Genomic DNA, 25581 nt, shown 5'->3' with positions numbered 1-25581 from the left:
TTTGCTTCCGAGAAACATGCTTTCCGAGCAAAAACGGGACGGAAAACATGAAATTTTGCAATAATCTTGCGCCACCCTTGCACAAAACGACGATAATTTTTTTAATTTCATAGATAACAGAAGACTGTATTTTTTCTACATAACCCCCCCATGAATTTAAAGCTGGATCCGCCCCTGGGTCAGAGCCTTTGAATTGCGAAAATTGGGTAGCTCCATTTTGACGTTCAATTACTGTTGGTTAGTTTCTACTTACTGTTCCTCACTCCACTAGGCCTGGGTAACTCAGTGAATTTTTAGGCGTTGGCGCAGCGCTGCGCCAACCCTACGCACCGGCGCAGTAACTCAGTTCCACTGGGAAAATTTTTATGACGTTTTTACTTTTTTTAGAATTATTTTAAAGGCCATTTATTTATAATATTTTTAAGTGTCTTCAAATTTCAGACTTTTCTAGTTTTAGCCAAGTTACTCTTTGTTCTAAATGCTCGAATTTCTAAAGTTTCACTTAAAAATGCTGACAATCTTAAGGTATTTTCGGCGAAATACTATGAAATAAATTTAGAATCCTTCGTCGCTTTGTAAAAAGTTTTGAAATCCCTTCCCAGCTTCGAATTTGAAACAAAAATCAGACAATTTTCTATCAAAAAACGAACAGAATAAGCGAAAGTTTATATCAGATTATTTGGAATCTGAAGACTGTAGCATTTGTTAAAAAACGTGGTTTTTAGTTTTGACTGATTTTTTTAAGCTTTACTTTCTACTGAAGAACGCTACAATTTGTAGAGTTTCACTTAAAAATACTGACGATCGGGAGGACTTTCACCAAAAAGATAAATTTATAGCTCTGTAAAAATGTTACCAAAACTTGTTGAATTTGATTTTCGTTCGTTTAAGAACTCACCAAGTTTCACCGTCCATATGAAAACTGTGAAAACGCGGCGCTGGCGAAAATGAACCGACGCGCTGTCACCTTTCTATTAGCTAAACAGTGGAAAATCAGGCATTTTCTTCATTGAAGTGAGTTTTTGCCATAAATAAACGAACAATCGGGCACTAAAACCGTTAAAATGTGTTTTTCCGCCAAATTTTTGAACGACAAATGTGCCACGTCTGGCCCACGGCATCAAACTTTGACAATTGTTACTGTCATTGTACGGAAAATGTCGCAGACCGTTCCAGCTTGATTACTAGTTGCTGTTGCGTCCATCCTAACTAAAAGAAAACATCCAGATGCCGAAAAATTACAGCATTTGAACCAAATACAGCAAACAATCCAACAATTCGTGCCAGCATTGGCTACCCTTTAAAAGCCTGTAAAGGTCAGCCCGATTGTTTCTGGTTTATAAGTATATTTTTTCATAGTCTCGACTGAACAAAACACGTTCAAGGGTGGGAAGTGGAGCGCAAATAAAGGGCCGGAAATTTAAAACTTTTATACAAGATATGGTCACTAAGCAGGCCCTAGAAAGGTGCTACGTCACTCGATGGTCTGTCACTTGTCAATCAATCATCCAGATGCAATATGGACGCTGAGGCCTACAGAGATAGTTGTGAAAGTACATAATGATTACGTGGTGATTTATGAGCCAATCAAATGCCGTTGTGTCATTAGTTGCAGGAAATATTCAATTGAGAGTATGTTGACAATTAATGCGGTCGTTTAATTGTGGTCTTATGCAATGAATTGAAGACTTCGGATCATTCTACAGGGTTTGAGCTCCGGTTTTCTTAACAAACACTTTGTTTGGACACTAAAAAAATTAAAACTAGCGGTTCCAACCGTAAATTGCCCGGTTAATTACTCCACACGCGGGTCATTGGACATTTGGACGATAAAGGTCATTAATTATTGTGGCCGAAAATGTCGCTAAAAGACCGTTAGCCTTAATCGCTGCCAGGGTGATTAGGTATTTAGGCGCTGAATTCAAATTGGGGTAAAGAAACAGGAAAATATGGAGGAAAATGCCCGCTTGATCGACTGTTGTCGACTGAAACTGTTCAGCATGTTACCCATTATATGTAAATTGATAAATTCATTGTTGTGACACAATCTCTGGTGAAACGTTGCATGAACACGATTTACATTCTTCTAGTTGGTAAATGGAAAAATGGGCCTTTCTGGGGCACACCGGCTGGCTTTATGAGGTTAGCAAGCGCCTATAATGCTGTTTGCAGTTTCTCTTTTAGCAAATATCGCGTAAAAAGCTTAATTGATTTATTGGAGCTTTTTTCAGATGGAACTAGCACTCGGCACTCCTTGTTTTCTCGTATTCAGTTTTGATGCAGCTGCATTTTCATCCGCTTTAATGCAGAACGTCGATCGTTGGCTCCTGCAGAATTCGTCAGAAAAAATCACTTCCCCTGACTCTCAGGGTTGTTCTATTGACTCTTTTTTGAATTAGAAAGTTGAAAAGGACGCAATTAATTGATGGAAAGTGAAGTTTCACTTGCATATCTCCGATCAGGATAATTACCGGAGAATAATGTGGAATGGCTTCCTAACTGCATAAAAATCACCCAGCAGTCATGGGCGTGCCACGCACGACAAAATTAATTATTTTCAATTTTAATAAATCACTGCCGATAGGCGCTAATTGCTGGAATTAGTGGGTTTTTTTTGCATTCTACTTCACTGGCACCTGCTGCCAGTAACTGTAAAACGGTCCACTTTTGTGCCACGCATTTAACAATAACATTTTTACGATTGGATAAGTAAAGATTATCGGCCCGACAACTAATCTAGAACATTGGAAACAAGGAAAAAACGACAAGGTGCCGGAGAAAGTCGACTGTTCAGCCTAAGCTACACTTAAGTTAATCCAGATTTTTAATCGGTAAAAGCCCATTCAACCGATGACTGGTTGAAAAGTGCGAAAGGAAAGCCTGATAGACTACTAATATTTGGTAGGATCAGATCTCGCTTAAATCCGGTGTTTTTGAAACTATCAAAGGATAAGCTCGAAGCTCGGATTTTCCATTGCGGAAAACGACAAAATCAGTGATCGGGGCAATACTCAATTCAGATGAAATCTTTTCAATTAATCTGTGTAACTACGACCAGATTCAAGTGGGTGAATCAGCAAGTTTTGATCTTTTGGAACTCATTGAATTCTCGTTTTGAGTTCGCTTTGCTCAGGGTCAAACTGCCGCATTTGGGAAACCTTATTTTCACTTATTTGCCATTCTCAAAGTGGAAACCACTTTAGGTTTTTGCAGAAAACTCTAGTCCTCCAGTTCTAGATTGAAAGACGGAAGTGCACCTTTGCACTGTTTTTGGAGCGTGGACAACTTTCCCCTAAAAAACTAAATAACTTCATACACAATTGGCTCCCTACAACATTCTCATGTTACCTAACACTTGGCCAAAATCGCCGTGAAAACCCCAATTAGAAGGAATTACTCAAGAACGTGTGACTTGGTTGGGGCTTTGTTGAACCAGAAATTTGCGTTGCTTCCATTTCGGTTCATTGCTAATCAGCTGCGCCCAGTATAAGCAAGTAGGTGAGACGAGCACCTTCATTCCTCAACGTTTCAACTTGAATATTTAAATGTCACTACTGAAGAAATCGTGCTCTGCAAGGAAATGGCTAAATGTTACAAACCGCGACTTCTGAGCCTTGAAAGCACAAAGTTGCAGGTCTACACCTTCTTCTGCTTCAATCTTGTTCACTTTTCCTTCTTCATATATTCATTAGAAAATGTTAATCAGCCTGGACAATCATCATTCATAATCGCAATGATCGTTTGCAGGCCAGAGAAAGCGGCCATGCAGCTGCGGTACCAATAACTCCTCTTGTCATCCGAAGTGAAAACAATCGGCGCGATGTGAGAAGAGACAACACGGATAAATCTTTGATTGCTCGTCTTGTTCGAAACGGTGATACAGTGATCAGAGTGCGGTGTGAATAGTTAGTGTAAGTGATCGAAAAATGACTGTTTCCGCCATGGATAACAACAAAAGTACTCGCAGAAGTTCATGGGAATCAAAGGTGAGTCTTGCGTGAAATACTTTCGCCTTTTCCGCAGTTCCATCGCACTTGTGCATGTTTAAATTACCTTTTTTCCACGACTTTTATAATGCCAATGTTCTGCTCGATGTAGTCGAACCACAAGAGAGTTGGAAAGTGTGATGTGGTTCCTGTTTCATGCAGCTTCCTTCATTGGGTTCTGCTTGTTACGTTCCAACAATTAACCGAATTTTCATTTGGAGTTTGCCTGAGAACAACATGCTTCAGTTTTCTTGCTTTTTAAAAAACATTTTAATTCATCGAAATCATTATTTAGCCTTAGAAAGATGCAACTTTTACCAGCTCTAGATAGAGCGTGTTTAAAACTCCAAAACCCATTTTCAAGGCGCGTAGTGCTCTAGATGAGACATCCGCCGTTTGAAGAGCCAATTCTCGCATCATCTCGCACTTGACTTTGAAAACTTGTGCAGTCAGATGCAATTGAACGAGCAAATCGTAAATTAAGATTTTTTGAAAATTGCAAATATTTGAAAATCTTCAAAAAATTGACTAGACGCATTTTTTCTCATACAAATTTCAGCAACTGTGAGTCAAACTGTCTTCTCAAGATGAAGAAAAGTTCGGATCGCTGCTTCTTTTAGTTTGGAAGAAAGGTGCGAATTCTCAAACGATAAAGCGCAGATTCTTTCGAGCCCGATATTCAGTAAACTGGCAAAAATCAGGATTTCCTGCGATTTGTCTGAAACTTGCACAGTCTTTTGGTTGAAATGTCTTTAATTTTAGATTGTGACTTGCTTTAGTTTGGAAGATGCGAATTTTCAGAGGGGTAGAAACAAGCCGCCAGGTTACGAAAATTTACAGATTTTGAAACTCACATTTTAATTAAAGATTAAAGTGTCTTCAAAGGATGATGTAAATTTCGCATTGCTATTTGATTTAGTTTCGCAAAAAACGAACTAAGAAGGGAGAGGCAATTGGGTAAAATATTTTTTTTGATTAGATATTTAGCATGCTGAAAAAAAATCAGAATTCGGAGCAATTTTCATGAAACTTTCAGCATCTTTAGAGCCAAGTATTCTCTACAGATAATGAAAATGTTAACTTCCTGCCTGAGTTATTTCGGACAAAGCAAATTTTTAAATCAGGAAGCGCATTTGTGTAAAAACTTCCCTTGAGACCGATGTTCTTACCAATCCGGAAAACATCAGGATTCGTGCGGATTTATTTCACACTTTTTCCAGCTTTAGAGTCAAATGTCTTCTAAATATGGTGAAAAATTGGGGTTGCTGCTTGCTTGCGTTTGTATGATGGAACATTTTACATAACAAATCTCAGACATAGAATTTGATGTATTCAACCTAAGAACTTCATTTTCTACACAATTTAGCTTGTGGGTATCGCATGGATGCACTATATTGGCAATAACTGTATTTGATCTATGGTAAAAGTTCTAAAACCTTAGCGTTCAAGGTGGAAATGGAATGTAGGCTGCATCGATTTCTTGATATTCACCTGCTCCTACTTAACAGAATGGCATTTGTATGGGTTTTAATTGAGCTACAGGTGCGCTGCAGAATTACAAACTATTTGAACTTGTATCGGGCGAAAAACAATCTAAAACTAAAAAATGCAAGAAGTTGGTGAAAAACACCCAATGATTAGATTAAAATCAAGTACCAAACGCAGTAAAACAGCTGTTGAAAATGAAAGTAACATTCCATAAAACACTAATCAAGGTGGAACTATCATGATCACGATTGTGCCTTAAATAGGCAGGTTAAAGGTGCAATAAGTCCAATTTTCGATTACGTAGCTGATGGTTTTTTGATTAAAACCACGACTTTGTTTCACTCATAGTCAATCTAATCAGTAAACGGTAGAAAAGTAGATTTTTTTAAAATTGGGTTGGTGGACGTCTTTTAAAAATGAGTTTATACACATACTTCTATTGGCATTGGCGGAATCGTTGCATGAAATATTCATTGACCAGTGGAGAAATGTTTCGAATAAGTCTAAAGCTGAAGTCCCATGCATTCGATTTCCGATGGTCCCACATGGAAATTATCCGTATCATAACGGTTGCTTTAAGAATTTGCATCTTCCAAACTAAAGCAAGTTGCAATGTGGAATTTTCAGCATCTTTAGAATACGCCTCACTCTAAAGATGGGTAAAGTTTGATAAAAATCGCCCAAAATCTTGAACTTTTTTGTCGAAATTGTCTCTACCTTTAGAAAACGCTTAATTCTATCGATGCGTCGAGTTTGATAAAAATTTCACAGAATTTTGATTTTTACCAGCTTAGTCAATATGGGTCATACATGGACGTTTCACCCAACTGCCCATCCTCTTTAAAAAATCGCACCTTCCAAATTACACCAACTAGCAATTTGAAAATTTTCCAATCTGTCGAAGACACTATAAGTTTTAAAAATTGCAAAAAACCTGTTTTTTTCAAAAAAAAGTGAAGCTTAAACTTACGTATAACATCTTATACGTGAAAGCACTTTCTGGTCCTTCGATTAAAGCATGCGATTATCAAATCAAAATCAATATTGCATTGTTGTTGTCGCAACTATTTCTAGGTCCCGATCAAGGGAAAGGCAACCAACAAGAGAATGGCCATTGATTCAGCATTTTTACGACAAAAACCGGACATTTTTTAATGAGAAGCAATCCATCCCAACCAATTATTGTCGAATCGATTTCGCGCTGTTTAGATTGATGGACATTTTGGCACTTTTATTAGCACATTTACGACTAAATCGAGTGAATCAATCGAACATTTGATAGACAATAAGTCCTGACTAACCGTAAACCCGTCAATTGTTTGCAATAGTTTACTGACCCACCAGTTCTTCAGACTTCGTCGTCTTTAAGCGATTCTTACTGGGTCATTGTGTCAAACCAGATCGGTGGAATCACGTATCACCAAAGTGCAGATTGAGCGCATGCTGCTCTTTTTTCGCCAGCCGAACACCAGTAAACACAGTTCATATGCAGTTAAGGACAGGAGTTTGAGGAGGAGAAAATTCCGGTCACTCTACGAGGATGAAGGGAAGAAACTGATATGATTTGGTTGGTCGGCCAGCAAAAGATCCGGGCCTTGCACTCATTAAACTTGAACTGGAAGTGAAGTTTAGAATCCGATCTAGAGTCACCGTGGAATTGGGGGAAAATGCTTAAAGTGTTTAGAGCATACTGAACTCTCATTTTGTTTGAATTTTTCCGATTTTTCATTGTTTTGCGTCTTGCAGATGTCCATCAGCACTGTCAGCACCAAGAGTAGACGATACCGAAAACCTCCCAGTTCAATCATTTCGTCCGATTCTGATATTCGCTTTACTCGAGGCAAACTCACATCGCAAACCCGATGTGGCTGCTGTATTATCGCAACGTTTCTCCTCTTTCTGCTGCTGGCTGCCGCATCCGTTTACGTAGGCTGTAAGTATTAACATCGATTGCAATCGCTCAAAGAAACTTGAATAGATTTCTTCAATTTAACTCTGCTGTTATTGAAACATCGCACACTGAAAAGGCTCCTCGACATACCTTTGCACTTGTTTAACGGGTTTCGTCGTAACAATAATTGAAATGAGACGCAGGAAATGTAATCTAGTCTCTATTGTCTATTATCATATGACCTTGTTGGGGACACTCCTGCTGAAAAAAGCTCTGAACGGTCTGCAAATCACGATTCCATGTCGGAAGTGAAGCTAACAGATTTTTTGTGGTTTGAACGCAAAAGTTGGGCGCGGTTTGAAGAATGTACTTTTGCCTCCTGGTTCTAAGCCAATGGTTGACTTTCCAGATACCTACTTCCTTCCAGAGTATCCAGGAGATCAGATCTACCGGGCGACATTTCGAGTGACAGAAGGAGACACTTTTTCCACTGAGCTGGCCGATCCCAGCACCAAAAGGTTCCAGGAAACCTCAAGAGACTACAAAGAAAGACTGAACTTGCTCTTCCGACGAAGCGCCATCAAGCACGGCTACCGTGGTACTGAAGTCCTGGCCCTTGATGGGTAAGAACTCTTAAAGCAGCACCAGGATTCTTCAAACAGCCGCAATTTTAGGACTGAGGATGAAGATCTCATAGTGCACTTTGACATCAAGGTCGATCCTACGTATGTGGGAATTAGTGCTGAAGACTTGGAGGCGATTCTGGCCAACGAGATTTCGGTTGAGGAGTCACTGTTTTTCAGGAACTTGACCATTGACGCCAACAGCTTGGAGGTGAAACCCAGCGATGCCCTACCTCAGGTTGGTTGAATGCGATTGGATCGGATAGGATTTCCTCTAAAGTGCGCCATCACCCGATGAGGAGTTTTGGTGAATTTTCAAAGTTGTCCTCAGCCGATGGTTTATGAATGCCTTGACTAATTTTGCTGCAAATTAGCTTCCCTAAGAGTTGATTTTGCAAAAAAAATGTATCTAAACTTCCCAGATGGTGACCACAACGGCCAACCCAGTGGTGGCGCAAACCATAATCACCATGGCCCCATACGTGCCCCGAAGATGTGCCCCTTTGAGCCTGCGCTACTGCAACAATCTTCCCTACAACGTCACCACTTACCCGAATGCCCTCCAGCACCGAAGCATCAAAGAGGTCAGAGATAACGTGATTTCCTTCAGGTAAGTCCTCCAAAGAAGGTAAGTCCCCTGATGTGAGACTCTCAATGGATTTCCAGGGAACTGGTTGACGCTGAGTGCTACAGACACGCCTACGACTTTATCTGCCAGCTCCTGCAGCCTGGATGCCAATCTGGAGGAAACGAAGACCGAATGGTGCTGCCTTGCAGGAGCTTTTGCCGGGACTTTATGGCCGGATGCGGCAGCAGGCTGTCGGATAAAGTGAGGGCGCTGATTGACTGCAGCAATTTTCCGGAGTTCAGCTCTGGACAACAGTGTTTTTCGCGTCCAGGTAGGATTTTTTCATTCTGGAAAGCGTCCAGTGAAAGAGCAATTTTTGCCAACTAACCTCAGGCTAAAGGGGGTCTACAGTCCTCCAATCCAAAAATCGATTGTTTTGTTTTTTATAATAATCGATTGTTTCGATAACGAGGCCAGAAGCGATCAGATACTGTCACGTCGAGTGTGATGAATCTATTGACGGGAAAATACGCTCAAAATCAGCCAATTTCAATACCCGAATCATCAATTGACCTTTGGGACTTTTCGTGGTTGTTGTTGGCTTCAATTTCCCGGAAAAAGTGGAAAAACTCCAAAGTGTCTAGATCAGTTGCAACTGTTTTTGACAATCGACATCTCACTGCTTTTCAGGCTGCGTGGATGAGCTGAAGGCCAAAGCGTTATCCCCGCGCATCTGCGACGGTGTCATTGACTGCTCTGATTTGTCCGATGAAAAGTCCTGCACGTATTGCGCAGCCAATCAGCTGCATTGCGGCATTGGAAGAACCTGCATCCAGACCAATCAGCGCTGCGATGGCAGAGAAGACTGTCCCGATGGAAGTGACGAGCGGGGTTGCTGTAAGCCTTCTGCTTCTTCACCTGCTGATGATAAAATTTGTCGATCTGTTGCAGTATCGCTGGTGCCGAGCATTCAACAGCTGAAGTCCATCCAGATGATCTCGCCGCATGAAACCGAGTACTATCCAGAGGGCGTGGTGGTGTTCAATGAAAAAGGAGAGTCGGGAAAACTGTGCACTGAAAGCCTGAATAAAACGCTATCGGGGAACAGAACTGAGGAAGTGCTGAGGACTGTAGCGGTGTCGCTGTGCAGGGCCTTGAGTTACCAGTAAGCACCCACACGCCGCTTGAGTGCAGTTGCTGATTTTCCACCTTGTCCCCTCTAGGGATGTTCTGTCGTTCCAAGTGGTCCAGGACTCAGAAGAAGGCAGCCCCTACGTGAAAATCAAGGACCCTTTTGCGGACGACATCAGCTTCCTGCAAAGCAAATGCCCGTCCAAGCAAGTGCTCAAGGTGCAATGTGAAGAATTAGGTAAAACACACGAAGTCTAGGTAGTGTTGTTCTGGTGCACACGATTCCATTCGTTTCCTAGAATGCGGCCTTCAAAGCACCCACACGAAGACCATGCGGGTGCTTCAGAAGATGGCCGCGCATGGCGACTGGCCTTGGCACGTGGCACTCTTCAAAGAGGAGGTGCACATCTGCGACGGCATTTTGCTGTCCTCCAGTTGGCTGGCCACCACCACATCATGCTTCCAAGGCCAGCCCAAAGCCGAATGGACGGCCAAGTTTGGGATCGTGCGCCTGGCCAGCACCTCACCTTGGGAGCAGGAGCGCCGAATCATTGGAATGGTAATCATTGGAATGGCTAATAAATAAGTCCAATCGGGGATCCATGATTTTGGGTTTCCAGGTAAAATCCCCGGTCGAAGGCAGCACGATTGCCCTAATCCGGCTCGACCAATCGGTGACTTTTAACGACTTTGTGCGTCCTGTTTGCCTGCCTGCAGCCAAGTTGGTGCTGCCCACTACGGCTCACTGTACCACTCTGGGGTGGGCCAGGAATAGGGAGCAACTGCAGCGGGTCCAGGTGAAGGTGGCCGACCGACAAAAGTGCGAAAATGTCAGCATTTCGAGCGTCAACAGCATCTGCACCGAGACGATTCATGGTCATAACGACTGCAATGTAAGTGCTTGATTTACGTAAACTTTCCGAACTCCTACAGAATGTACTGTCGTAAAGGAAGAAGAGTTTGCGGGCAGTTCAATGGTTTGCAAAACATCCAATCCGGATAAATGGACGCTGATTGGTATAACGAATTGGCGAATCGCATGCGCGAAGAACGGCATGGAACGGCCCAGGATGTACGATAAAATCGGGTCCAATGTGGACTGGATTCGGGAGACCATTTCCAGTTCGAATAATACCTGAAGGATGCGCAGAAGGACTCCTTAGATGATAATCCTCCAAGGGGGTCCTTGAAGTAACAAGAGCCACTTAAAGTTCGAATACAAAGCAGATGCGTTAAAGTGCCAAAAAGTAGATTTATCTTTTGTATAATATTGTGGAAGTATTCAAGTTTTAATAGTTTAACCTATGTGCTAGTTAGGGATCTTGAAGATATGGTTATGACGACAGAATGGATTGCTTCCTCTCAATTCAGTGTGAAGACTATTTAGCCACTAGCTCTCAAACCGATCACCAATAAGGAGATAACTTGTAAAATATTGCCTGAAGAATTGCTCCTGAGATTAGATACTTGATTGATTGTGGCTTGATCAGCAAGATTTCCTTGAATTTGTATATTTCTAAATATAGCCTAGACCTTGTTATTAAAAAAGCCGTTTTTATTCATTTTCAGTTCATTTTTCCTCCGGTGTGCCAACCATTTGGCCCAGGCCTGGGTAACGCTGTGTTGAGTTAAGCTATTGTGTTGTTGCCGCTCTCTGAGTTAACAAGCTATGACTCATCGGTTAATGAGTTACAATTCATTTGTTAAAGCTTTACGAGACCCCGAGGCCGGAATTTTCACATCTAAAAAAGGGTTTTTAACGTTTTTTATGAGAGAAAAACGTTTTACTACTTTGTTCACACAACTAAAAAACGTAATCTAAATTTTCCAACCATGTTTTTTGATACAAAATTGTTTGATTTTTGTTCTCAATTCAAAGCTGGAAAGGGACTTCAAAACCTCACCAGAATGTAAAACGTCAACGATGTGAAGGTCAAGCGGGTACTTTTTTGCTTGCTTGCTTGAATTAAATGAAACATTTCATCACGTCATTAAACCAGAACGACGCGATTGGAAGAAATCCAAGCTAAAAAAATAAATGTCAACATTCAATTAAACACACAATCTGATTTCCTGTCAAAACTGGCCGCTTTGAATGTCAAGTCGAGCATTAGTGGTGCAGTCGAACATAAGAAATGACGCTGTCAAGTTTGAAAACGTCAAACAAACGTCGCTAGTACACACAAAGTCAAACTTGTGAAGTTTGGACGTGGCCACCGAAAACAAGGAGGCCACGGCTTAGAAATGACGTTTTGAACTTCAAAAAATGTCCGTTAAAATGACAGGAGCTAACATTGACGCTTTTGCTTACAAGATAATTTAGAATATATTTGGAAACTGGCAAGAAAGTAAAACAATTGAACAAACTCACATTTTTAAGTGATAAGAAGGCAGACAAAAGCAGGATCTTTGGAACGAATACCAAAAAATAATGGCAAAGGTTGCTTTTTTTATAGACAGGACACAGTCAAATCGAGCATTTGTAAAAAGCGGATTTAATCAAACAAAAAAACCAACGATTTCATTCTGGAAAAACCCAATAAAACACATAAATCAAAAAAATAATTACTGTGATAAAGCTGATGAGTCCAGGCTTTATTCGAGCTACCAACTGCATGGGTGCACACATAAACAGCCTTGGGTTTTTTAAATCACTTGAAAATTGTGGATTATTGCTACTAATACCTGTCCATTGTGAAAAAGTGTATCCGATAAGGCTCCAAGCAGAGGTTTTATCTGGGCCCACTTGGGAAATCCAAATCAGTTATCCACGATATCCCAAGCGGAGAAGAAAACGTTGGGAATTGTTAAGGAAATGTCGAGCCTGTAATGGGCTGCTCTTGCTCCCGCGGATCAAATGTTACGGGCCGTAATATCGTTATAAGTGGAATGGGGCCGAATAATCGCAATATTGAAAAAACTGGTTCAAACAGTGACAATTTTACAGTGGAATCGATCAAAAAAGATGACTTAGTGGAAGTTGAAACTATAAAACGGGAGCTAAAGGATAATGCCAGTGTGTTTGTGTTGAACAACGTTCTGATGTCGTTGCAGTTTTTCGCCAACCATGAAGAGTAAGTAACAAGGAAATTTTGGTTTTTGGTTGTTAAATGAGGTGATTTCACATCACAACATTCCCATCTCGAGTTAATCCCGTTAATCTGGCGTAGAATTACATATCTGCAATGATTGGCACCAGATTAACGGGCCTCAAGTAGTTGATACTGGCATTCAAACCCTCAGCAACCAGTAGTTGTGCAAACATTGCTTAGTTAACAGTTACGACTGACAGTGTCGCAGGCCTTTATCAGATCGCCGTTTGGCACAGTGACCAAAGTAATGGGTAGCGATTGTTCCAAACGCTCTGGCCAATCCGATATCAGCGCCCGTCCGTCCAAAGTTGTTAAAATGGGCGCATTTGGCGACACCGATGGAAACATTTGCATCGAATCCATTCAGAGGGACGATCTGATGGTGATGAATGTCATTCAACAGGAGCTCCAACAGAATGCGCATGCGTTTGTGTTGAATAACTTGATTTTGAGTCTTCAGTTTTTCGCCGATCACAAAGAGTGAGTATCGAGGCGACTGGTTGAGGTACTTGGATTGCGCTGATTAATCCAGCCAAGCCAACATGAGATTAGATAGAGCTGAATGATGATTAATGGGTGGATGTTGACAAGGTTTTTTGGAATTTTCCAAATTGACCGGGGTCTGGTTCAAATGGCGCTAAATCGGGTGATTTGGGTGGACATGTAGGAGATGCGTGCGTTTTGGTTGATTGGTTGAAACTTTGAAAATCGTATTCACATTGAGCCATTAGACAGTCCAGGAATAAGCGATCTTTTTAAGAGCCGTAGGCAAACCGGGTCATTTTAGTCAAAAATTTGAAACCAAAAAAGTTTGAACACCTCAATGATATTCACTCAAGCAACCAATTGATTCCTCCGCAGACTGATCAAGCGCCTCCAGCAAGTATCGGCGACGCCCCAGGAAAAAGAGATGAACAAAACCCTGCTCAAAGATGAAACCATGGAATGCACGTATCCAGACGCCATCCTGGAGGAGGTGAACAAGAACATCATCTATAGAACCACTGATGAGTACAGCCAGTCTGAAGCGCTCTTCACCCGGCGCATTTATGTGATCAACGATCTCATTGAGGTGGTCAAGTCGGACGAGATTCCCCAATACACGTCCATCGACAAGCCGTGCTACCAGGTGAAGATTGAAGATTGCAAAAGGAAAGGTAAGCGAAGCAAACAAGTGAAAGCTGCAAGTTGTGTGTTCCATTCGCCGCAGGCTTCCTGAAGCTCCAGCAGGTGGAAAACAACGCCCCCATCCTCAACTCCAGAGAATATGAGGAAGACTACGAGCCCCTGCCAGGGCCCTCATCCAGATCTGATTCGGAATGCGACTACTCACGCATCACCGAACTGAGAACCCCCAAAGTCATCGAAATCGATCAAGCAATTGAGCGAAGGGACACTCTTCCCGAAACCTGCTTCACTCATCGGAAGATCAAGTGTATCCCAGTGGACTCACTGGAAGAAGACGACGAGCAGCAACGCCTGGAGTTCCTGGCGAACTTAAATGAGGCCGATCTGATCAAAGACGTCATCTACATCAACTCCAGCGGCGTTATGAAGTACTTCCAAAACACCCTCTTCCCCATATCGCTGGGGAAGACTCTGGGCTTCAGTGAGGAGGCGATCTTCATGGCCAAGGCTATTCCCGGCCGCATATTCTGCGACGAAATCGACATCGAAACCAACGTGAAAAAGGCCTTTGAGGTGAGGTGAACTTCTTCGGCTTAGCAAGCAAGTGAGTGTCGCTTTCACAGGTCATTCCAGCGGTGGGCATCCCGTTCCCGGACGACCAGACCATTGAGTTTGTATATCGAGAGGATCGGCCTACTATAGTGGACCGAAGAACGGGCGTCAAGTACCGATGGCCTACGACAGGAACTGGCGGGATGATCGAGGAAATTCGGAACATGTCAGCAGTGCTGGTGCCCAAGGGATATGCGAAGAAAAAGGGCGTGAATAGAGATGCGAGTGAGTATTTTCACGCAAGTGATAACAGCCGACTTGAGTCCAGAAATGCGTCAAGATCCGAAAATAGAGCTTTGTGATTGCAACATCAGTTGGAGCCATGAAAATTCCCAAGCTGCTGACGATTGCTTATCATCTCCTTGAATCCGCCAGCGGGTTATTGACAAGTTCAATTGCTCAAAGCTCAAGATAGACGTGATTAACTTTCACCTGGCTTTTTTGTTATTGGGCGTTTTGCCTTAATTTTTTTTAAATTAATTCCTGATGAATTACATTTAGAACTGTTTTTCGGGCTTTGAAGCCGTGGTCCATGGGAATTTATTCATGACGTTTCGTCCACAACTGCAGTGGACATTATCAAAAGCGATGAGGCAGTGGGTGACGTGATGAAGTTTTCGACTAAGACTGGTTCAACTACTGGATCTCCTGTCGTATTTATGCGGCGACAGGGGATCAAGTAGTTGAACCAGTCTTAGTCGAAAACCACGGGAGATCGCCTTTGATAATGCCTTTGATAATGTCCGCTGCAGTTGTGGACGAAACGTCATGAATAAATTCCCATGGACCACGGCTTCAAAGCCCCAAAAACAGTTCTAAATGTAATTTGACCGGCCGTGAAAGCCTTCACAGTGCTGATGAATTGTTTGAAATCTACCTGAACCTCTGCTGGCTCCTTCAAAGACTTTGCTTTTTCTCACCTGGAACCATCACGTCTCCTGCCAAAGCAGCCAAAAACTGTTTCCATGGATTTTCAGGTTTGGAATGGGAAGTCAATTTCCCTAAAGCAGAACGGTACTTGGAGGCGCGCATGTCCCACGCCCAGATGAAATGCATGCTCCTGCTGCTCACACTGCACAAGACCTTCATAGCGCCAGTGACGGCGCAAAATGGGCTCTTGCCCGAACACATTCGCACCCATATGTACTGGCAGTGCGAGCGCGATTACCGGAACTGGCCGGAACATCGACTGGGCACCAAATTGCTCCGAGTCATCAAAGATCTACAACACACCCTTTTCTTAGGTAAAAACTCCCACCAACCGCATTCGGTTCAGCGGATAACAGTCTCGTACTCCCCCAGGTTCACTACCGCACTTCTTCATCAAAGATCGCGATCTATTCGAGAACATTCCCAAACAGTACCTGAACTATGCCCAAAAGGTGCTGCTGCAAATCCTCAACAACCCAGTGCCGTACTTTGTAAAAGCGCTAGGGAACTTGCGCTACACCAGCGGCAAATTCTACCCGCCCCTGGACTTGCAGGAACTCTACCAGGCCCTGAAAACCAAGTCAAGTGCCGGTAAATTATTCTCTGAAGTTCTCGAAGTTGCCTCTAATGGGGGTTTTTGCGCAGCCTTGGTCAATCCCCAGTTGAGCTACCAGCTGGTGCCGCAGCTGAAGCGGAGACTCTACAGGGACCCCGACCAGCAAATGAAGCACCTGAAGTATCTGAAAAAGAAGGAGCAACTGCTAAGGGAGCGCGTGCTGGAGAAGGAAGCGGAGCGCAAGGCTAGGGAAATGGATGAAGTGTTGATGAAGGAAATGGTGGATGTCGAGGTGAGTTGCCCGCAACTTCTAAACAGGAGAGATTTGCTTCAAATTGACACTCATTCTAGGAGCCCATTGACAAGGAGCTGGACATTTGGAAGACCAAGGCTGTTCTGGACATTTTCATCCGACACTACATAGACATTGCCAGGAAAAGCTCGAATATCGCCAATTCCGAACAGGCCCTGTTCTACCTGAAGCAGGCCGCATATTTGGCCAAAATCCTGGAAGATACCTCAGGAGCCTTTTTGGAGGAAATTCGGGAATACCGACAAACCATTGCCAAAGAGGAGGCGCGCATTAAAAGAAAATCCGTCAGGTGGGACACCAAATTACAGTGAATGAACGGTGGGCATCTACTAGTCATTTTCAGGTCGATTTCCTTCAGTGAAAACAAACCTCCCACACCATTGCGCAATTCCAACTCCTTCAGCGTCCAGGAAATCAATCAGCAACTGAAGTTTGGCTCGATTAAGCTGAACAATCTACAAGTGTCGTTTACGAATGGGGCCCAGCCTCCGGCTGTCCCCAGAAGCCTTAAACCGTCCGCTGTCCAGAGGAGTGACAGTCACAGCAAGCAGAATGGCTTGGTTCCCAAGCAGCGGAAAACTGTAGCTTTTGTCGAATAGTTGTATGTTTTTCTTTCTACCCTAGTAGGGCTTCAGGAGGATCAGTTTTTCAGTAGAATATAACGTTTTTGTATATAAATAGCTTTTGTAAATAGGCGCTGATGTTAGGATAAGAACGCAATGTAAAGAATAAATTATTGACGCTTACCAGGTGGTATTCTTGGGATCTTGAGTTCTTGCCGCTCCCTGAGTTAACGAGTTTTAAATCATCGGTTAATGGGTTAAAATAATTAATTTGTTAAAGCTTTACGAGCGTTTTTGAGTAGAAACTAAAGCAAAAAAAAATTCAGTTAAAACTAAAAAAACACACTTTTTAACCAATCTTCAGAGGAATGGTGGTGACGAGATTTCCAAATAATCTATTATAAACTTTCGCTAATTCTGTTCGTTTTTTGATAGAAAATAGTTTGATTATTGTTCCAAATTCGAAGCTGGAAAGGGATTTAAAAGCTTTTTACAAAGCGACGAAGGATTCGAAATTTATTTCATAATTTTTCGCGGAAAATACCTTAAAATTGTCAGCATTTTTATGTGAAATTTTAGAAAATTGACCATTTAGAAGAAAGAGTAACTTGGCTAAAACTGGAAAATTCTGAAATTTGAAGACATTTCAAAAATATGATTAATAAATGGCCTTTAAAACAAATCTAACAAAAGTAAAAAACAGTCATCAACATTTTTTCAGCAACGGAACTGAGCCGGTGCGTTGGGTTGGCGCAAAAAAAAACTTATATCTACTTGACACCTCGATATCAGCCTTTCAGGGCCATTTAAATCAGTAGCCCCTGTTTAGACTAAACTAATCTTAATCGCGCTTGTAAACAGTTTGTCTGGCACGATTAGGGACTGAAACAGTAGATAAAGAGTGAAACCAGTGGCAGTGCGAACATCCATATTTCATCCCCAGCATAGAGGAAATAAAATAATTACATTTCACTTAATCAGTAAAAGACACCTATTTAGGGGGTTTTTCGGTCAGTAGATGGTGGTAAAAATAAAACGCTATTACTTAGATCTTACTAGGATCTTAGAGCCCTGAGTTTTTTTCACCAACCGCTAGGTCGATTCGGGTTCCTAATTTTTGACTTTCGTATATGTATGTAGTATGTATATGTTTTAGTTGTCGCCAAGGTATTTTGAATTACATGGAAGAACAAAAAGTTCATCTTGAACTGCAATTTATTTATCTATTTTTTTGTTTCAGTTTATTGAGTTTGATTGTGATTTGTGGTTTGATATGGAATGCGTGATTGTGTTCGATTGTGGTCAGTTCTTAGTTTGTGGGTTTGTGGCGTGTTTTTAGTTGGTGGTGGGTTCTGTTCAGCACGCTTTGTTTATGTTGCATGGATTTTGTTACTGCGGTTTTTTTCTGTATAATGCTAATATGGAGATAATTTGTAGCAAAGTTTCGGTAAGTGTCAAAGCTTAACTCCCGAAAAATTATACTTCAAAAGCCGTTTTTTAGTTGGTAAGAATCCAACACTATCCAGGCTATCGGACTACTGGGTGTCTTCGCGAAGATGTTTATCCTCTAGCCGCCGGGCAAACAAAAAAACAGAAAGTTGTAGATTTTTTTAGTTGGCAGGTAAAAGTTGTGTTTATGTGCATTGATTGATTGTCTTTTTATTAGGATTGTTCCTGTTACACAATAAACAATTGAATGGAATTGAATAGAATGAATTATAAGTTTCTTGTTTGTCTTGTCTCTGCACTGCAAATATTTTCACATTACACGTTTGTTTTGGAAAAAGTGTTATATTTCTTAGAATTGCCTCTCGAAGGATTGAAGGACCCGAAAATGTGACTTTAAACTAGAAAATTAGCGATCGTAAAGGAAATGTTGACGATTTTTGCGACTTAAATCGTTGGCAGGATATTAAGAGAGGGAAGTTTTTAAATTGAGACCCGCTGTATTGGAAAACAAGAGCATTCATTCTACAACCTTGGGTTACAAAAAATCGACCCCCACTCTTGGAAAAATTTGTTTTGGGGAGGCAAATTGCAAAAGTTTGCAATTTTTTTATGGCTTAATTTAAGGACCATCCAGGAATTTGCGCTTTAAAGTAAGAAAATCGTTCGTCGGGACTCAAACGACACAATCACCGTTTGGGTATTTTCACGCATTTCCTAGGTGAAATCAATTGAATCTAGGCGCCTAATTAGATTAGAGGGCCTGATTAGCCGCAACTTTCTAGTCATAAAGATAATGTTGGCGCCGCCACTGATCAACCATAAATAATTTATTTTTAATTGGTTAAATGCAGAACAACGTTGCCCAGTTGCAAGAAAGTGCCTTCAACATCTACGCCTCTGCTGCGTACTCGACACAGGGACTCTTAAGGCCCTTCGGGCCCTATACCATCACATTGCGCACTGTTTGGGATGTTTGCAAACGGCCCTTACAACTTTTTTTGCTTACTCTCAGTTGTCACAGTGTCCGGCAGGTTTTCCAGATTTAAGTCGCATGGACTTTCGGTGGACCAGTACCACTTAAGTGGAAGCGCTTGGCAACTGTGGTACCAGCACATAGTGGCATTTTGCATGCTCAGAAGACCACTAGTTTAGTGAAACCAGTGCGGAAACGTGTTAACGGTGCAGAAAATGCCATCCAGTAGCGTGCCCGCCTTCTTGGCCCTTGATAACGGCGTGGTTCTGCCCGGGAAATCATTCGGTGCTGTTCAGCAAACCGATGGAGAAGTTGGTAAGTGGTACCGGCAGACACGTGCACTCCGGTTTAGGTTATATTGGTACGCATGCCACTTTGTTGATTGTTTGAAGTGGTACCAAATAACTGTAAACTCGATCAATCTCAATAAAGAACGTTTTGCCTGATTCTGGAGCATGAACTTCCCGTAATAAGACCAATAATGGAACGTTTCAGTGTTCCAAACTGGCATGGTGGGGTATCCAGAATCCCTCACTGATCCAAGTTACCATGCCCAACTTCTGGTACTCACTTATCCAATTATCGGCAACTATGGGGTACCGGCAGCCAAATGTGACGCCAATGGACTGCCCTAGTGAGTGATAGTGATGATATTCTTCTTACAGCCTTGCTACCAGAGCTCGTCTTTCGCTATAATTTCTATGAAATTTTTGTTACAGAATATGCTTTTTTGCTAACAAATTTTAATAGAATCAACTCAAAGTCCATTCCAAAGCAGGGCAAAGTCCAAATTCAGAAGCTCATTCAAAAAATTTTCAAAAATTCCCTGAGGATGGCTGGAAATCGAAACTTTTCGCATATCTAGAACGCACATCTAGATCGCCTTGAAATGAATTTTTAAGAAAAATCCCTTATTATTAATAAAAACAATAATAATTTCCGTTTAGTTTTTTTGAGTCGCAACGCATTTGGGCGGCCGGACTCATTGTCAGCGAGGAATGCGACAAACCGAGCCATTGGCGCAACGTGAAAACTCTCTCCGAATGGATGCAGGAAGAGAATGTTCCAGGCATTCAGGTAACTGCGCTCTTGGCCCAATTTCATCGACTCGAAGTTGCAAATAGCCTGATATTCTCTATATATATATAAAAATGAATGTATGTCTGTTTGTCTGTCCATAAAAACTCCAAATTTAACCATGATCGCACCGAGCTACAAGTCTGAAATTCTGTATGTTTCTTCGTTTGTTGGAGAGTAACTTCTTAACTCTTTTAGTTTTTGAGTTAGCCCCTCCAACTCCACCATCTCAGCACTCATCCCTAAACCCACAAGTTCTGCAACTCCTGCTTCTTTCAGACGAAGAAATCGAGGCTAAAATTGGTAAAATTGAGGCCGCAATCTCTCGAAACCCAATCCTTAAAATGCTATGTTAAAAAGTAGCATTAATCCCCCAGGTGTCCATATCGTATCATGAAATGCCGCATCTTTGTACCCTAAAAAGTACGAATTTGAGGCTTACTTGAAAGAAAACGATGTAGACATCGCTCTCATCCAAGAAACATTTTACGTCCCCATTCTATATTAACAATTACTCCACTTTGGGCGGAGGCACCGCAATCATTATCAAAAACTCGATTTCTCACGCCCCGCTGCCCCCCTTTAACTCTATAATCGAGTCTACTGCCATCAACCTTCACATGCAAAACTCCACTATCCAACTAACCTCAGCCTACAAACCCCCCAATAAAATCACCACTCCTGCCGATTATGAAACCTTTTTAACCCAAAACTAACCACCCTCCTAGCTGGGGATCTTAACAGCAAACATGTTACATGGGGCTGTAAAAAACCCAACAGCGAAGGAAACAAACTCCTTCGACTATCCGAAGACTTAGACCTCCAAATCCACGCCCCCGATGAACCCACTCACTTTCACTATCAAAATCCTGATATCCTGGATATCGCTATTTCCAAAAATTTCGCTCTTAATTTGACAATCTGAAACTCTGACCTCAGTTCCGACCATAACCCAATTAAAATACTACTTAACGAAACTTTCATACACAACCCTCTCCAACAACTAAGCTACACAGACTGGGACGCCCTTACCCACTACTTAAACCAAATTAATATTCCAGAGTCCCCAATAACAAACACCCTCGAACTCAACTACCTTAATAACACCCTTACCGAGAAAATCACCGAGGCTATGCTAAAAGCAACAAGTTGGAAAGATAACTCTAACAAAAACACTTTTCGGTCTACCTCTTGAAGTTAAGAATAAAATAAAACTGCGAAATCGCCTTAAGCGACTAGCTAAAAGAAACGCGGATTATCTTCTAAAGCGACAAGCAAACCAACTAACGAACCAAATTAAAAAACAAATTTCTGAAATAAAAAACGCAAAATGGCAAAGTTATCTGGAAAACTTGGAGCCGGGTGAAATATCGGTATGGAAACTCGCTAAAAAAATTCAAGAAAAATCCCACACTAACTTTCTCCCCATTAAAGGCAACAACTTTTTCGAAACTCACGGAGAATTTCGTTAAAGAAAGACTCTTAGACAAAATCCCCTTAACAACGAATTCCTATCCAAAAAACACTCCAAATTTAAATCCAAAGTCCCTAATCATCCAAATCCAATAGTCAAAGCCAGCTTCTCCACTATCCCCGTCGAACCCATCCAGGGCCATAAATCCATCATGGCCCCCCTGGAATGGGAAAACTAACAGCCCAAAACCCCCCAAACAATAAACCAAATAACCCTCCTCCCTCCAAACCCTTTGCCGCTTTCCCCCATCCTCCGTTAAAACGCAGAGGTACAAGGGCAAGGGGGAGCATCTGCAAAAATCACGAACGCGATAAAAAAATAAAAAAAACACCCGGAAAATACCATAAGCCAAAAGGCACCCGGAAGAAGCAAAAGTTCGAAAGAACAACAAGGCTCTCGCAAAAAAGCAACAACAACTTTAGAGATCGATCAGAATGTTGTAGAAGAATTGCATACGTCGCTCCGCTAGTCCTAAAAAAATCAGCTAAAAGTAGGACATTCTAATAGTCATGTATTTAGGGCATCGACACCAGAGATTTGACGAAAATCATCCGGGAAAGAGGAACTATGTTGGGGCGGATAGTCTACACGTTGCCTATCGACCCTAGATCCCTATCAATACCTGATCCGAATCTCCGAAATTTGGTCGCAGAAGTTTCGGTTAAAGTACGCTCTTAATCCGGGGCTATTAATTCCCGTCAGGTAATTTGTTATTGTTTAACACAGAAGTCAACCACTTACAACGCCTCTGGATCGCCCAGGATATGTGCAGTGGATTGCGGCCTCAAGTACAACCAAATCCGGTGCTTGATAAAACGCGGAGCCCGAGTGGATGTGGTTCCGTGGAACCATCGCCTAAACGTCGAAGAATTCGACGGGCTGTTTCTGAGCAATGGGCCTGGGGACCCCGCAATGTGCGCCGAAACCATCGAGCAGCTGAAGACGCTGCTGCAGAACGGGCAGAAGAAGCCGATTTTCGGCATCTGCTTGGGACACCAGTTGCTCTCGAAGGCCATCGGCTGCGGCAGCTTTAAGATGAAGTGAGTCCCTTGATGGTGAAGTTTCCCACTCACTCACAAAAAACAAAACGGGTGATTTTTCCCAGATACGGCAACCGCGGTCACAACCAACCATGCATCCACCATGGTACTGGGCGTTGCTATATGACGTCCCAGAACCACGGATTTGCCATCGACCCAGCCACTCTGCCTCCTGATTGGGAGCCGCTGTTTACAAACGCCAACGATTCCACCAATGAGGGCATCGTCCACAAGCACTTGCCCTACTTCAGCGTCCAGTTCCATCCAGAGCACATGGCAGGCCCGGAGGACTTGGAGTGTCTTTTCGACGTTTTCCTCCAGGCGGTGAAAGAAGGCCTGAAAGCAGCCAGGAGTGTAAAGCAGCAACTCACTCACGAGCTGAAGTTTGTGAGCGAAGCCCCAGAGATCAGCATGCCCAACAAGGTGCTGATCATCGGCTCCGGAGGACTTTCCATCGGACAGGCTGGGGAGTTTGACTATTCCGGCTCCCAGGCCATCAAGGCTCTGAAGGAGCAAAACATCCAAACAGTGCTGATTAATCCCAATATTGCAACAGTGCAAACCTCCAAAGGTCTGGCGGATAAGGTGTATTTTCTCCCCCTGGTGCCGGAGTATGTAGTGCAGGTGATCCGCTCGGAGCGACCTGGAGGAGTCCTGCTCACTTTTGGAGGCCAGACTGGCCTCAACTGTGGGGTGCAACTTCAGAAGCTGGGGGTGTTTGAAAAGTACAACTGCGCCATTCTGGGAACCCCGATCCAGGCCATCATTGACACGGAGGACCGGAAGGTCTTCTCTGAGCGGATTGCGGCCATTGGGGAGAAAGTCGCTCCAAGTATGGCAGTTTTTTCCGTGCAGGAAGCCCTGAATGCTGCTGATGTGCTTGGGTATCCTGTTATGGCGCGAGCGGCCTTTTCTCTGGGAGGACTTGGATCAGGTACTATCATAAACTAACTCTTTGGGTACCAAGGAAGCCACTAACTTTGCACTTGACTTTGCAGGATTTGCCAACAACAAGGACGAGCTGGCCGCTTTGGCCACTCAAGCCTTAGCTCACTCCAACCAGCTGATTATCGACAAATCGCTGAAGGGCTGGAAAGAGGTGGAATACGAAGTGGTGCGCGACGCCTTCGACAACTGCATAACCGTGTGCAACATGGAAAATGTGGATCCTTTAGGGATCCACACTGGAGAATCCACAGTGGTGGCTCCCAGCCAGACCCTCTCCAACAGCGAGTACAACATGCTGAGAACCACAGCCATTAAGGTCATCCGACACTTCGGAGTAGTGGGCGAATGCAACATCCAATACGCTCTGAGTCCGTTCTCCGAGGAGTACTACATAATTGAGGTGAATGCAAGGTTATCCAGAAGCTCGGCCTTGGCCAGCAAGGCCACCGGGTACCCATTGGCCTACGTGGCGGCCAAGCTGGCCTTGGGAATTGCGCTGCCGGACATCAAGAACTCCGTAACCGGCAATACGACGGCCTGCTTTGAGCCCAGCCTGGACTACTGTGTGGTGAAAATGCCGCGCTGGGATCTCCATAAGTTCTCCAGAGTGAGCACGAAAATCGGCAGTGCCATGAAAAGCGTGGGCGAGGTGATGGCGATTGGGCGCAACTTCGAAGAGGCCTTCCAGAAGGCCCTGAGAATGGTGGATGAGAATGTGCCAGGATTTCATCCCTATATTAAACAGGTGAGTTTCTGTCTAGCTGGAATATTTTGCGCATCCTGAGTGCCTCTGAAGATAGTGCAGTTTCGCAGCGCAGCCCTTGCTTGTGTGTCGACGTTGATTAAGATTAAAGAAACCTCGCATGTGAAATGAATTATTATATTATGATTAATTAACAATAGCTGATTTATAACCATCTGCCCAGATTAGCTGTTCAGTGAAGCACGAGTAGCTTACAGTGGGATTTTAAGCCTAATCCCTTCTGGGGAATCTATAGAGTTTAAGAATAATAATGTGTTCCTTGAGTGGTTGCCTAACACCTTGATTAGGATTTTGAATGCAAGTTCAGATTTCATTGACGTGGACACACATTGCTCCCTAATCTAATCACAACTTTGAATACATAATATCCGGGTTTACATTGATTAGGCGCCTGAAGAAGAACTGCTATAGGATTAAAAAGGTTCTGCATGTGGTGGTTTGGTATCCATTTTTTTCGTCGTCGTTTCGATCGRAAGTTCGAAAAATTTGTAACTTYCGATCTTGTGCAAGCAGCAACTTGAAACTAGCAGAACCTATTTAGGACATWTGACGCTAAAAACCCTGAAAGTTTCTTAAAGATCAAGTAACAGTCAGAGTTTTGCGCGATTTATGAGCGCCGGGGAAATGTTGTGAGTTCGAGCTCAACTGCAAGCTCGTCTTTAAAAATTCGTAACTTGTCACTCATAGCAGGCAACCACCTGAAACTTACAGACAGCATAGACGGTTTTTGACACTAAAACGTCTGAAATTTTCATTCAAATCACAGTAAAATCTGATTTTCCTGCTCTTTGGAAACGCAGGTATAAAAATGTGCGATTTTACTCCACTGCACGATTGTTTTTGAAAATTCGTAACTTATTATCTAGAACGGGCAGCAACTTGAAACTAGCAGAACCTATTTAAGACATTTGACGCTAAAAACCCTGAAAGTTTCTTAAAGATCAAGTAACAATCAGAGTTTTGCGCGATTTATGAG

At 42.7% G+C, this 25581-nt stretch overlaps 3 protein-coding genes across 5 annotated transcripts in view; all 3 read left to right on the top strand.

Moving 5' to 3' along the window:
- Window positions 1–11250, top strand: part of LOC109533144 (atrial natriuretic peptide-converting enzyme) — an 11880-nt gene extending 630 nt beyond the window's left edge. The window contains exons 2-13 of the mRNA XM_019898393.2: window positions 3748–3986; window positions 7221–7407; window positions 7775–7988; window positions 8040–8226; window positions 8411–8598; window positions 8655–8887; window positions 9247–9453; window positions 9508–9721; window positions 9780–9925; window positions 9987–10246; window positions 10308–10580; window positions 10638–11250. Of these exons, the coding sequence (XP_019753952.2) occupies window positions 3927–3986; window positions 7221–7407; window positions 7775–7988; window positions 8040–8226; window positions 8411–8598; window positions 8655–8887; window positions 9247–9453; window positions 9508–9721; window positions 9780–9925; window positions 9987–10246; window positions 10308–10580; window positions 10638–10826 (2358 nt within the window). The 5' untranslated portion in view covers window positions 3748–3926 and the 3' untranslated portion in view covers window positions 10827–11250. The remainder of the gene's footprint in view (window positions 1–3747; window positions 3987–7220; window positions 7408–7774; window positions 7989–8039; window positions 8227–8410; window positions 8599–8654; window positions 8888–9246; window positions 9454–9507; window positions 9722–9779; window positions 9926–9986; window positions 10247–10307; window positions 10581–10637) is intronic.
- A 1185-nt stretch (window positions 11251–12435) lies between these two features.
- LOC109533143 lies at window positions 12436–17064 on the top strand. Of its 2 annotated transcripts, none has more exons than XM_019898391.2 (9): window positions 12436–12761; window positions 13641–13936; window positions 13990–14480; window positions 14531–14744; window positions 15497–15763; window positions 15822–16040; window positions 16095–16297; window positions 16357–16607; window positions 16662–17064. In XM_019898391.2, the coding sequence occupies exons 1-9, from the start codon at window positions 12517–12519 to the stop codon at window positions 16915–16917; spliced, it is 2442 nt and encodes an 813-aa protein (XP_019753950.2). In that variant the 5' UTR covers window positions 12436–12516; the 3' UTR covers window positions 16918–17064. The 2 variants fall into 2 exon arrangements, with proteins under 2 accessions (XP_019753950.2, XP_019753951.2); XM_019898392.2 differs by lacking the exon at window positions 12436–12761 and adding an exon at window positions 12788–13259.
- Window positions 17065–19176: 2112 nt separating this feature from the next.
- The window catches only part of LOC109533123 (CAD protein), a 19386-nt gene continuing 12981 nt past the window's right edge, over window positions 19177–25581 (top strand). For both annotated transcript variants that reach the window (XM_019898362.2, XM_019898361.2), the window contains exons 1-7: window positions 19177–19618; window positions 19799–19937; window positions 20251–20380; window positions 22374–22520; window positions 22581–22894; window positions 22960–23828; window positions 23893–24587. In XM_019898362.2, coding sequence (XP_019753921.1) covers window positions 19519–19618; window positions 19799–19937; window positions 20251–20380; window positions 22374–22520; window positions 22581–22894; window positions 22960–23828; window positions 23893–24587 — 2394 coding nt within the window. In that variant the 5' untranslated portion in view covers window positions 19177–19518. The remainder of the gene's footprint in view (window positions 19619–19798; window positions 19938–20250; window positions 20381–22373; window positions 22521–22580; window positions 22895–22959; window positions 23829–23892; window positions 24588–25581) is intronic.

The sequence above is a fragment of the Dendroctonus ponderosae genome, unplaced genomic scaffold (genome assembly GCF_020466585.1).
Source record: "Dendroctonus ponderosae isolate FM_Combo_2020 unplaced genomic scaffold, Dpon_F_20191213v2 Dpon_F_20191213_11, whole genome shotgun sequence".
Lineage (NCBI taxonomy): Eukaryota > Metazoa > Arthropoda > Insecta > Coleoptera > Curculionidae > Dendroctonus > Dendroctonus ponderosae.
Note: the sequence above shows the minus strand (reverse complement) of the source record. Positions and strands in the feature narration are given on the sequence as shown.

Bases quoted from the DNA above. Each gene is read 5' to 3' on its own strand.
- LOC109533143 (XM_019898391.2), top strand. From the start codon at position 12,517: ATGGGCTGCTCTTGCTCCCGCGGATCAAATGTTACGGGCCGTAATATC. The intron at 14,745-15,496 runs GTGAGTATTTTC...ATGGATTTTCAG, and splicing joins GGGCGTGAATAGAGATGCGA to GTTTGGAATGGGAAGTCAAT. The intron at 15,764-15,821 runs GTAAAAACTCCC...GTACTCCCCCAG, and splicing joins ACAACACACCCTTTTCTTAG to GTTCACTACCGCACTTCTTC.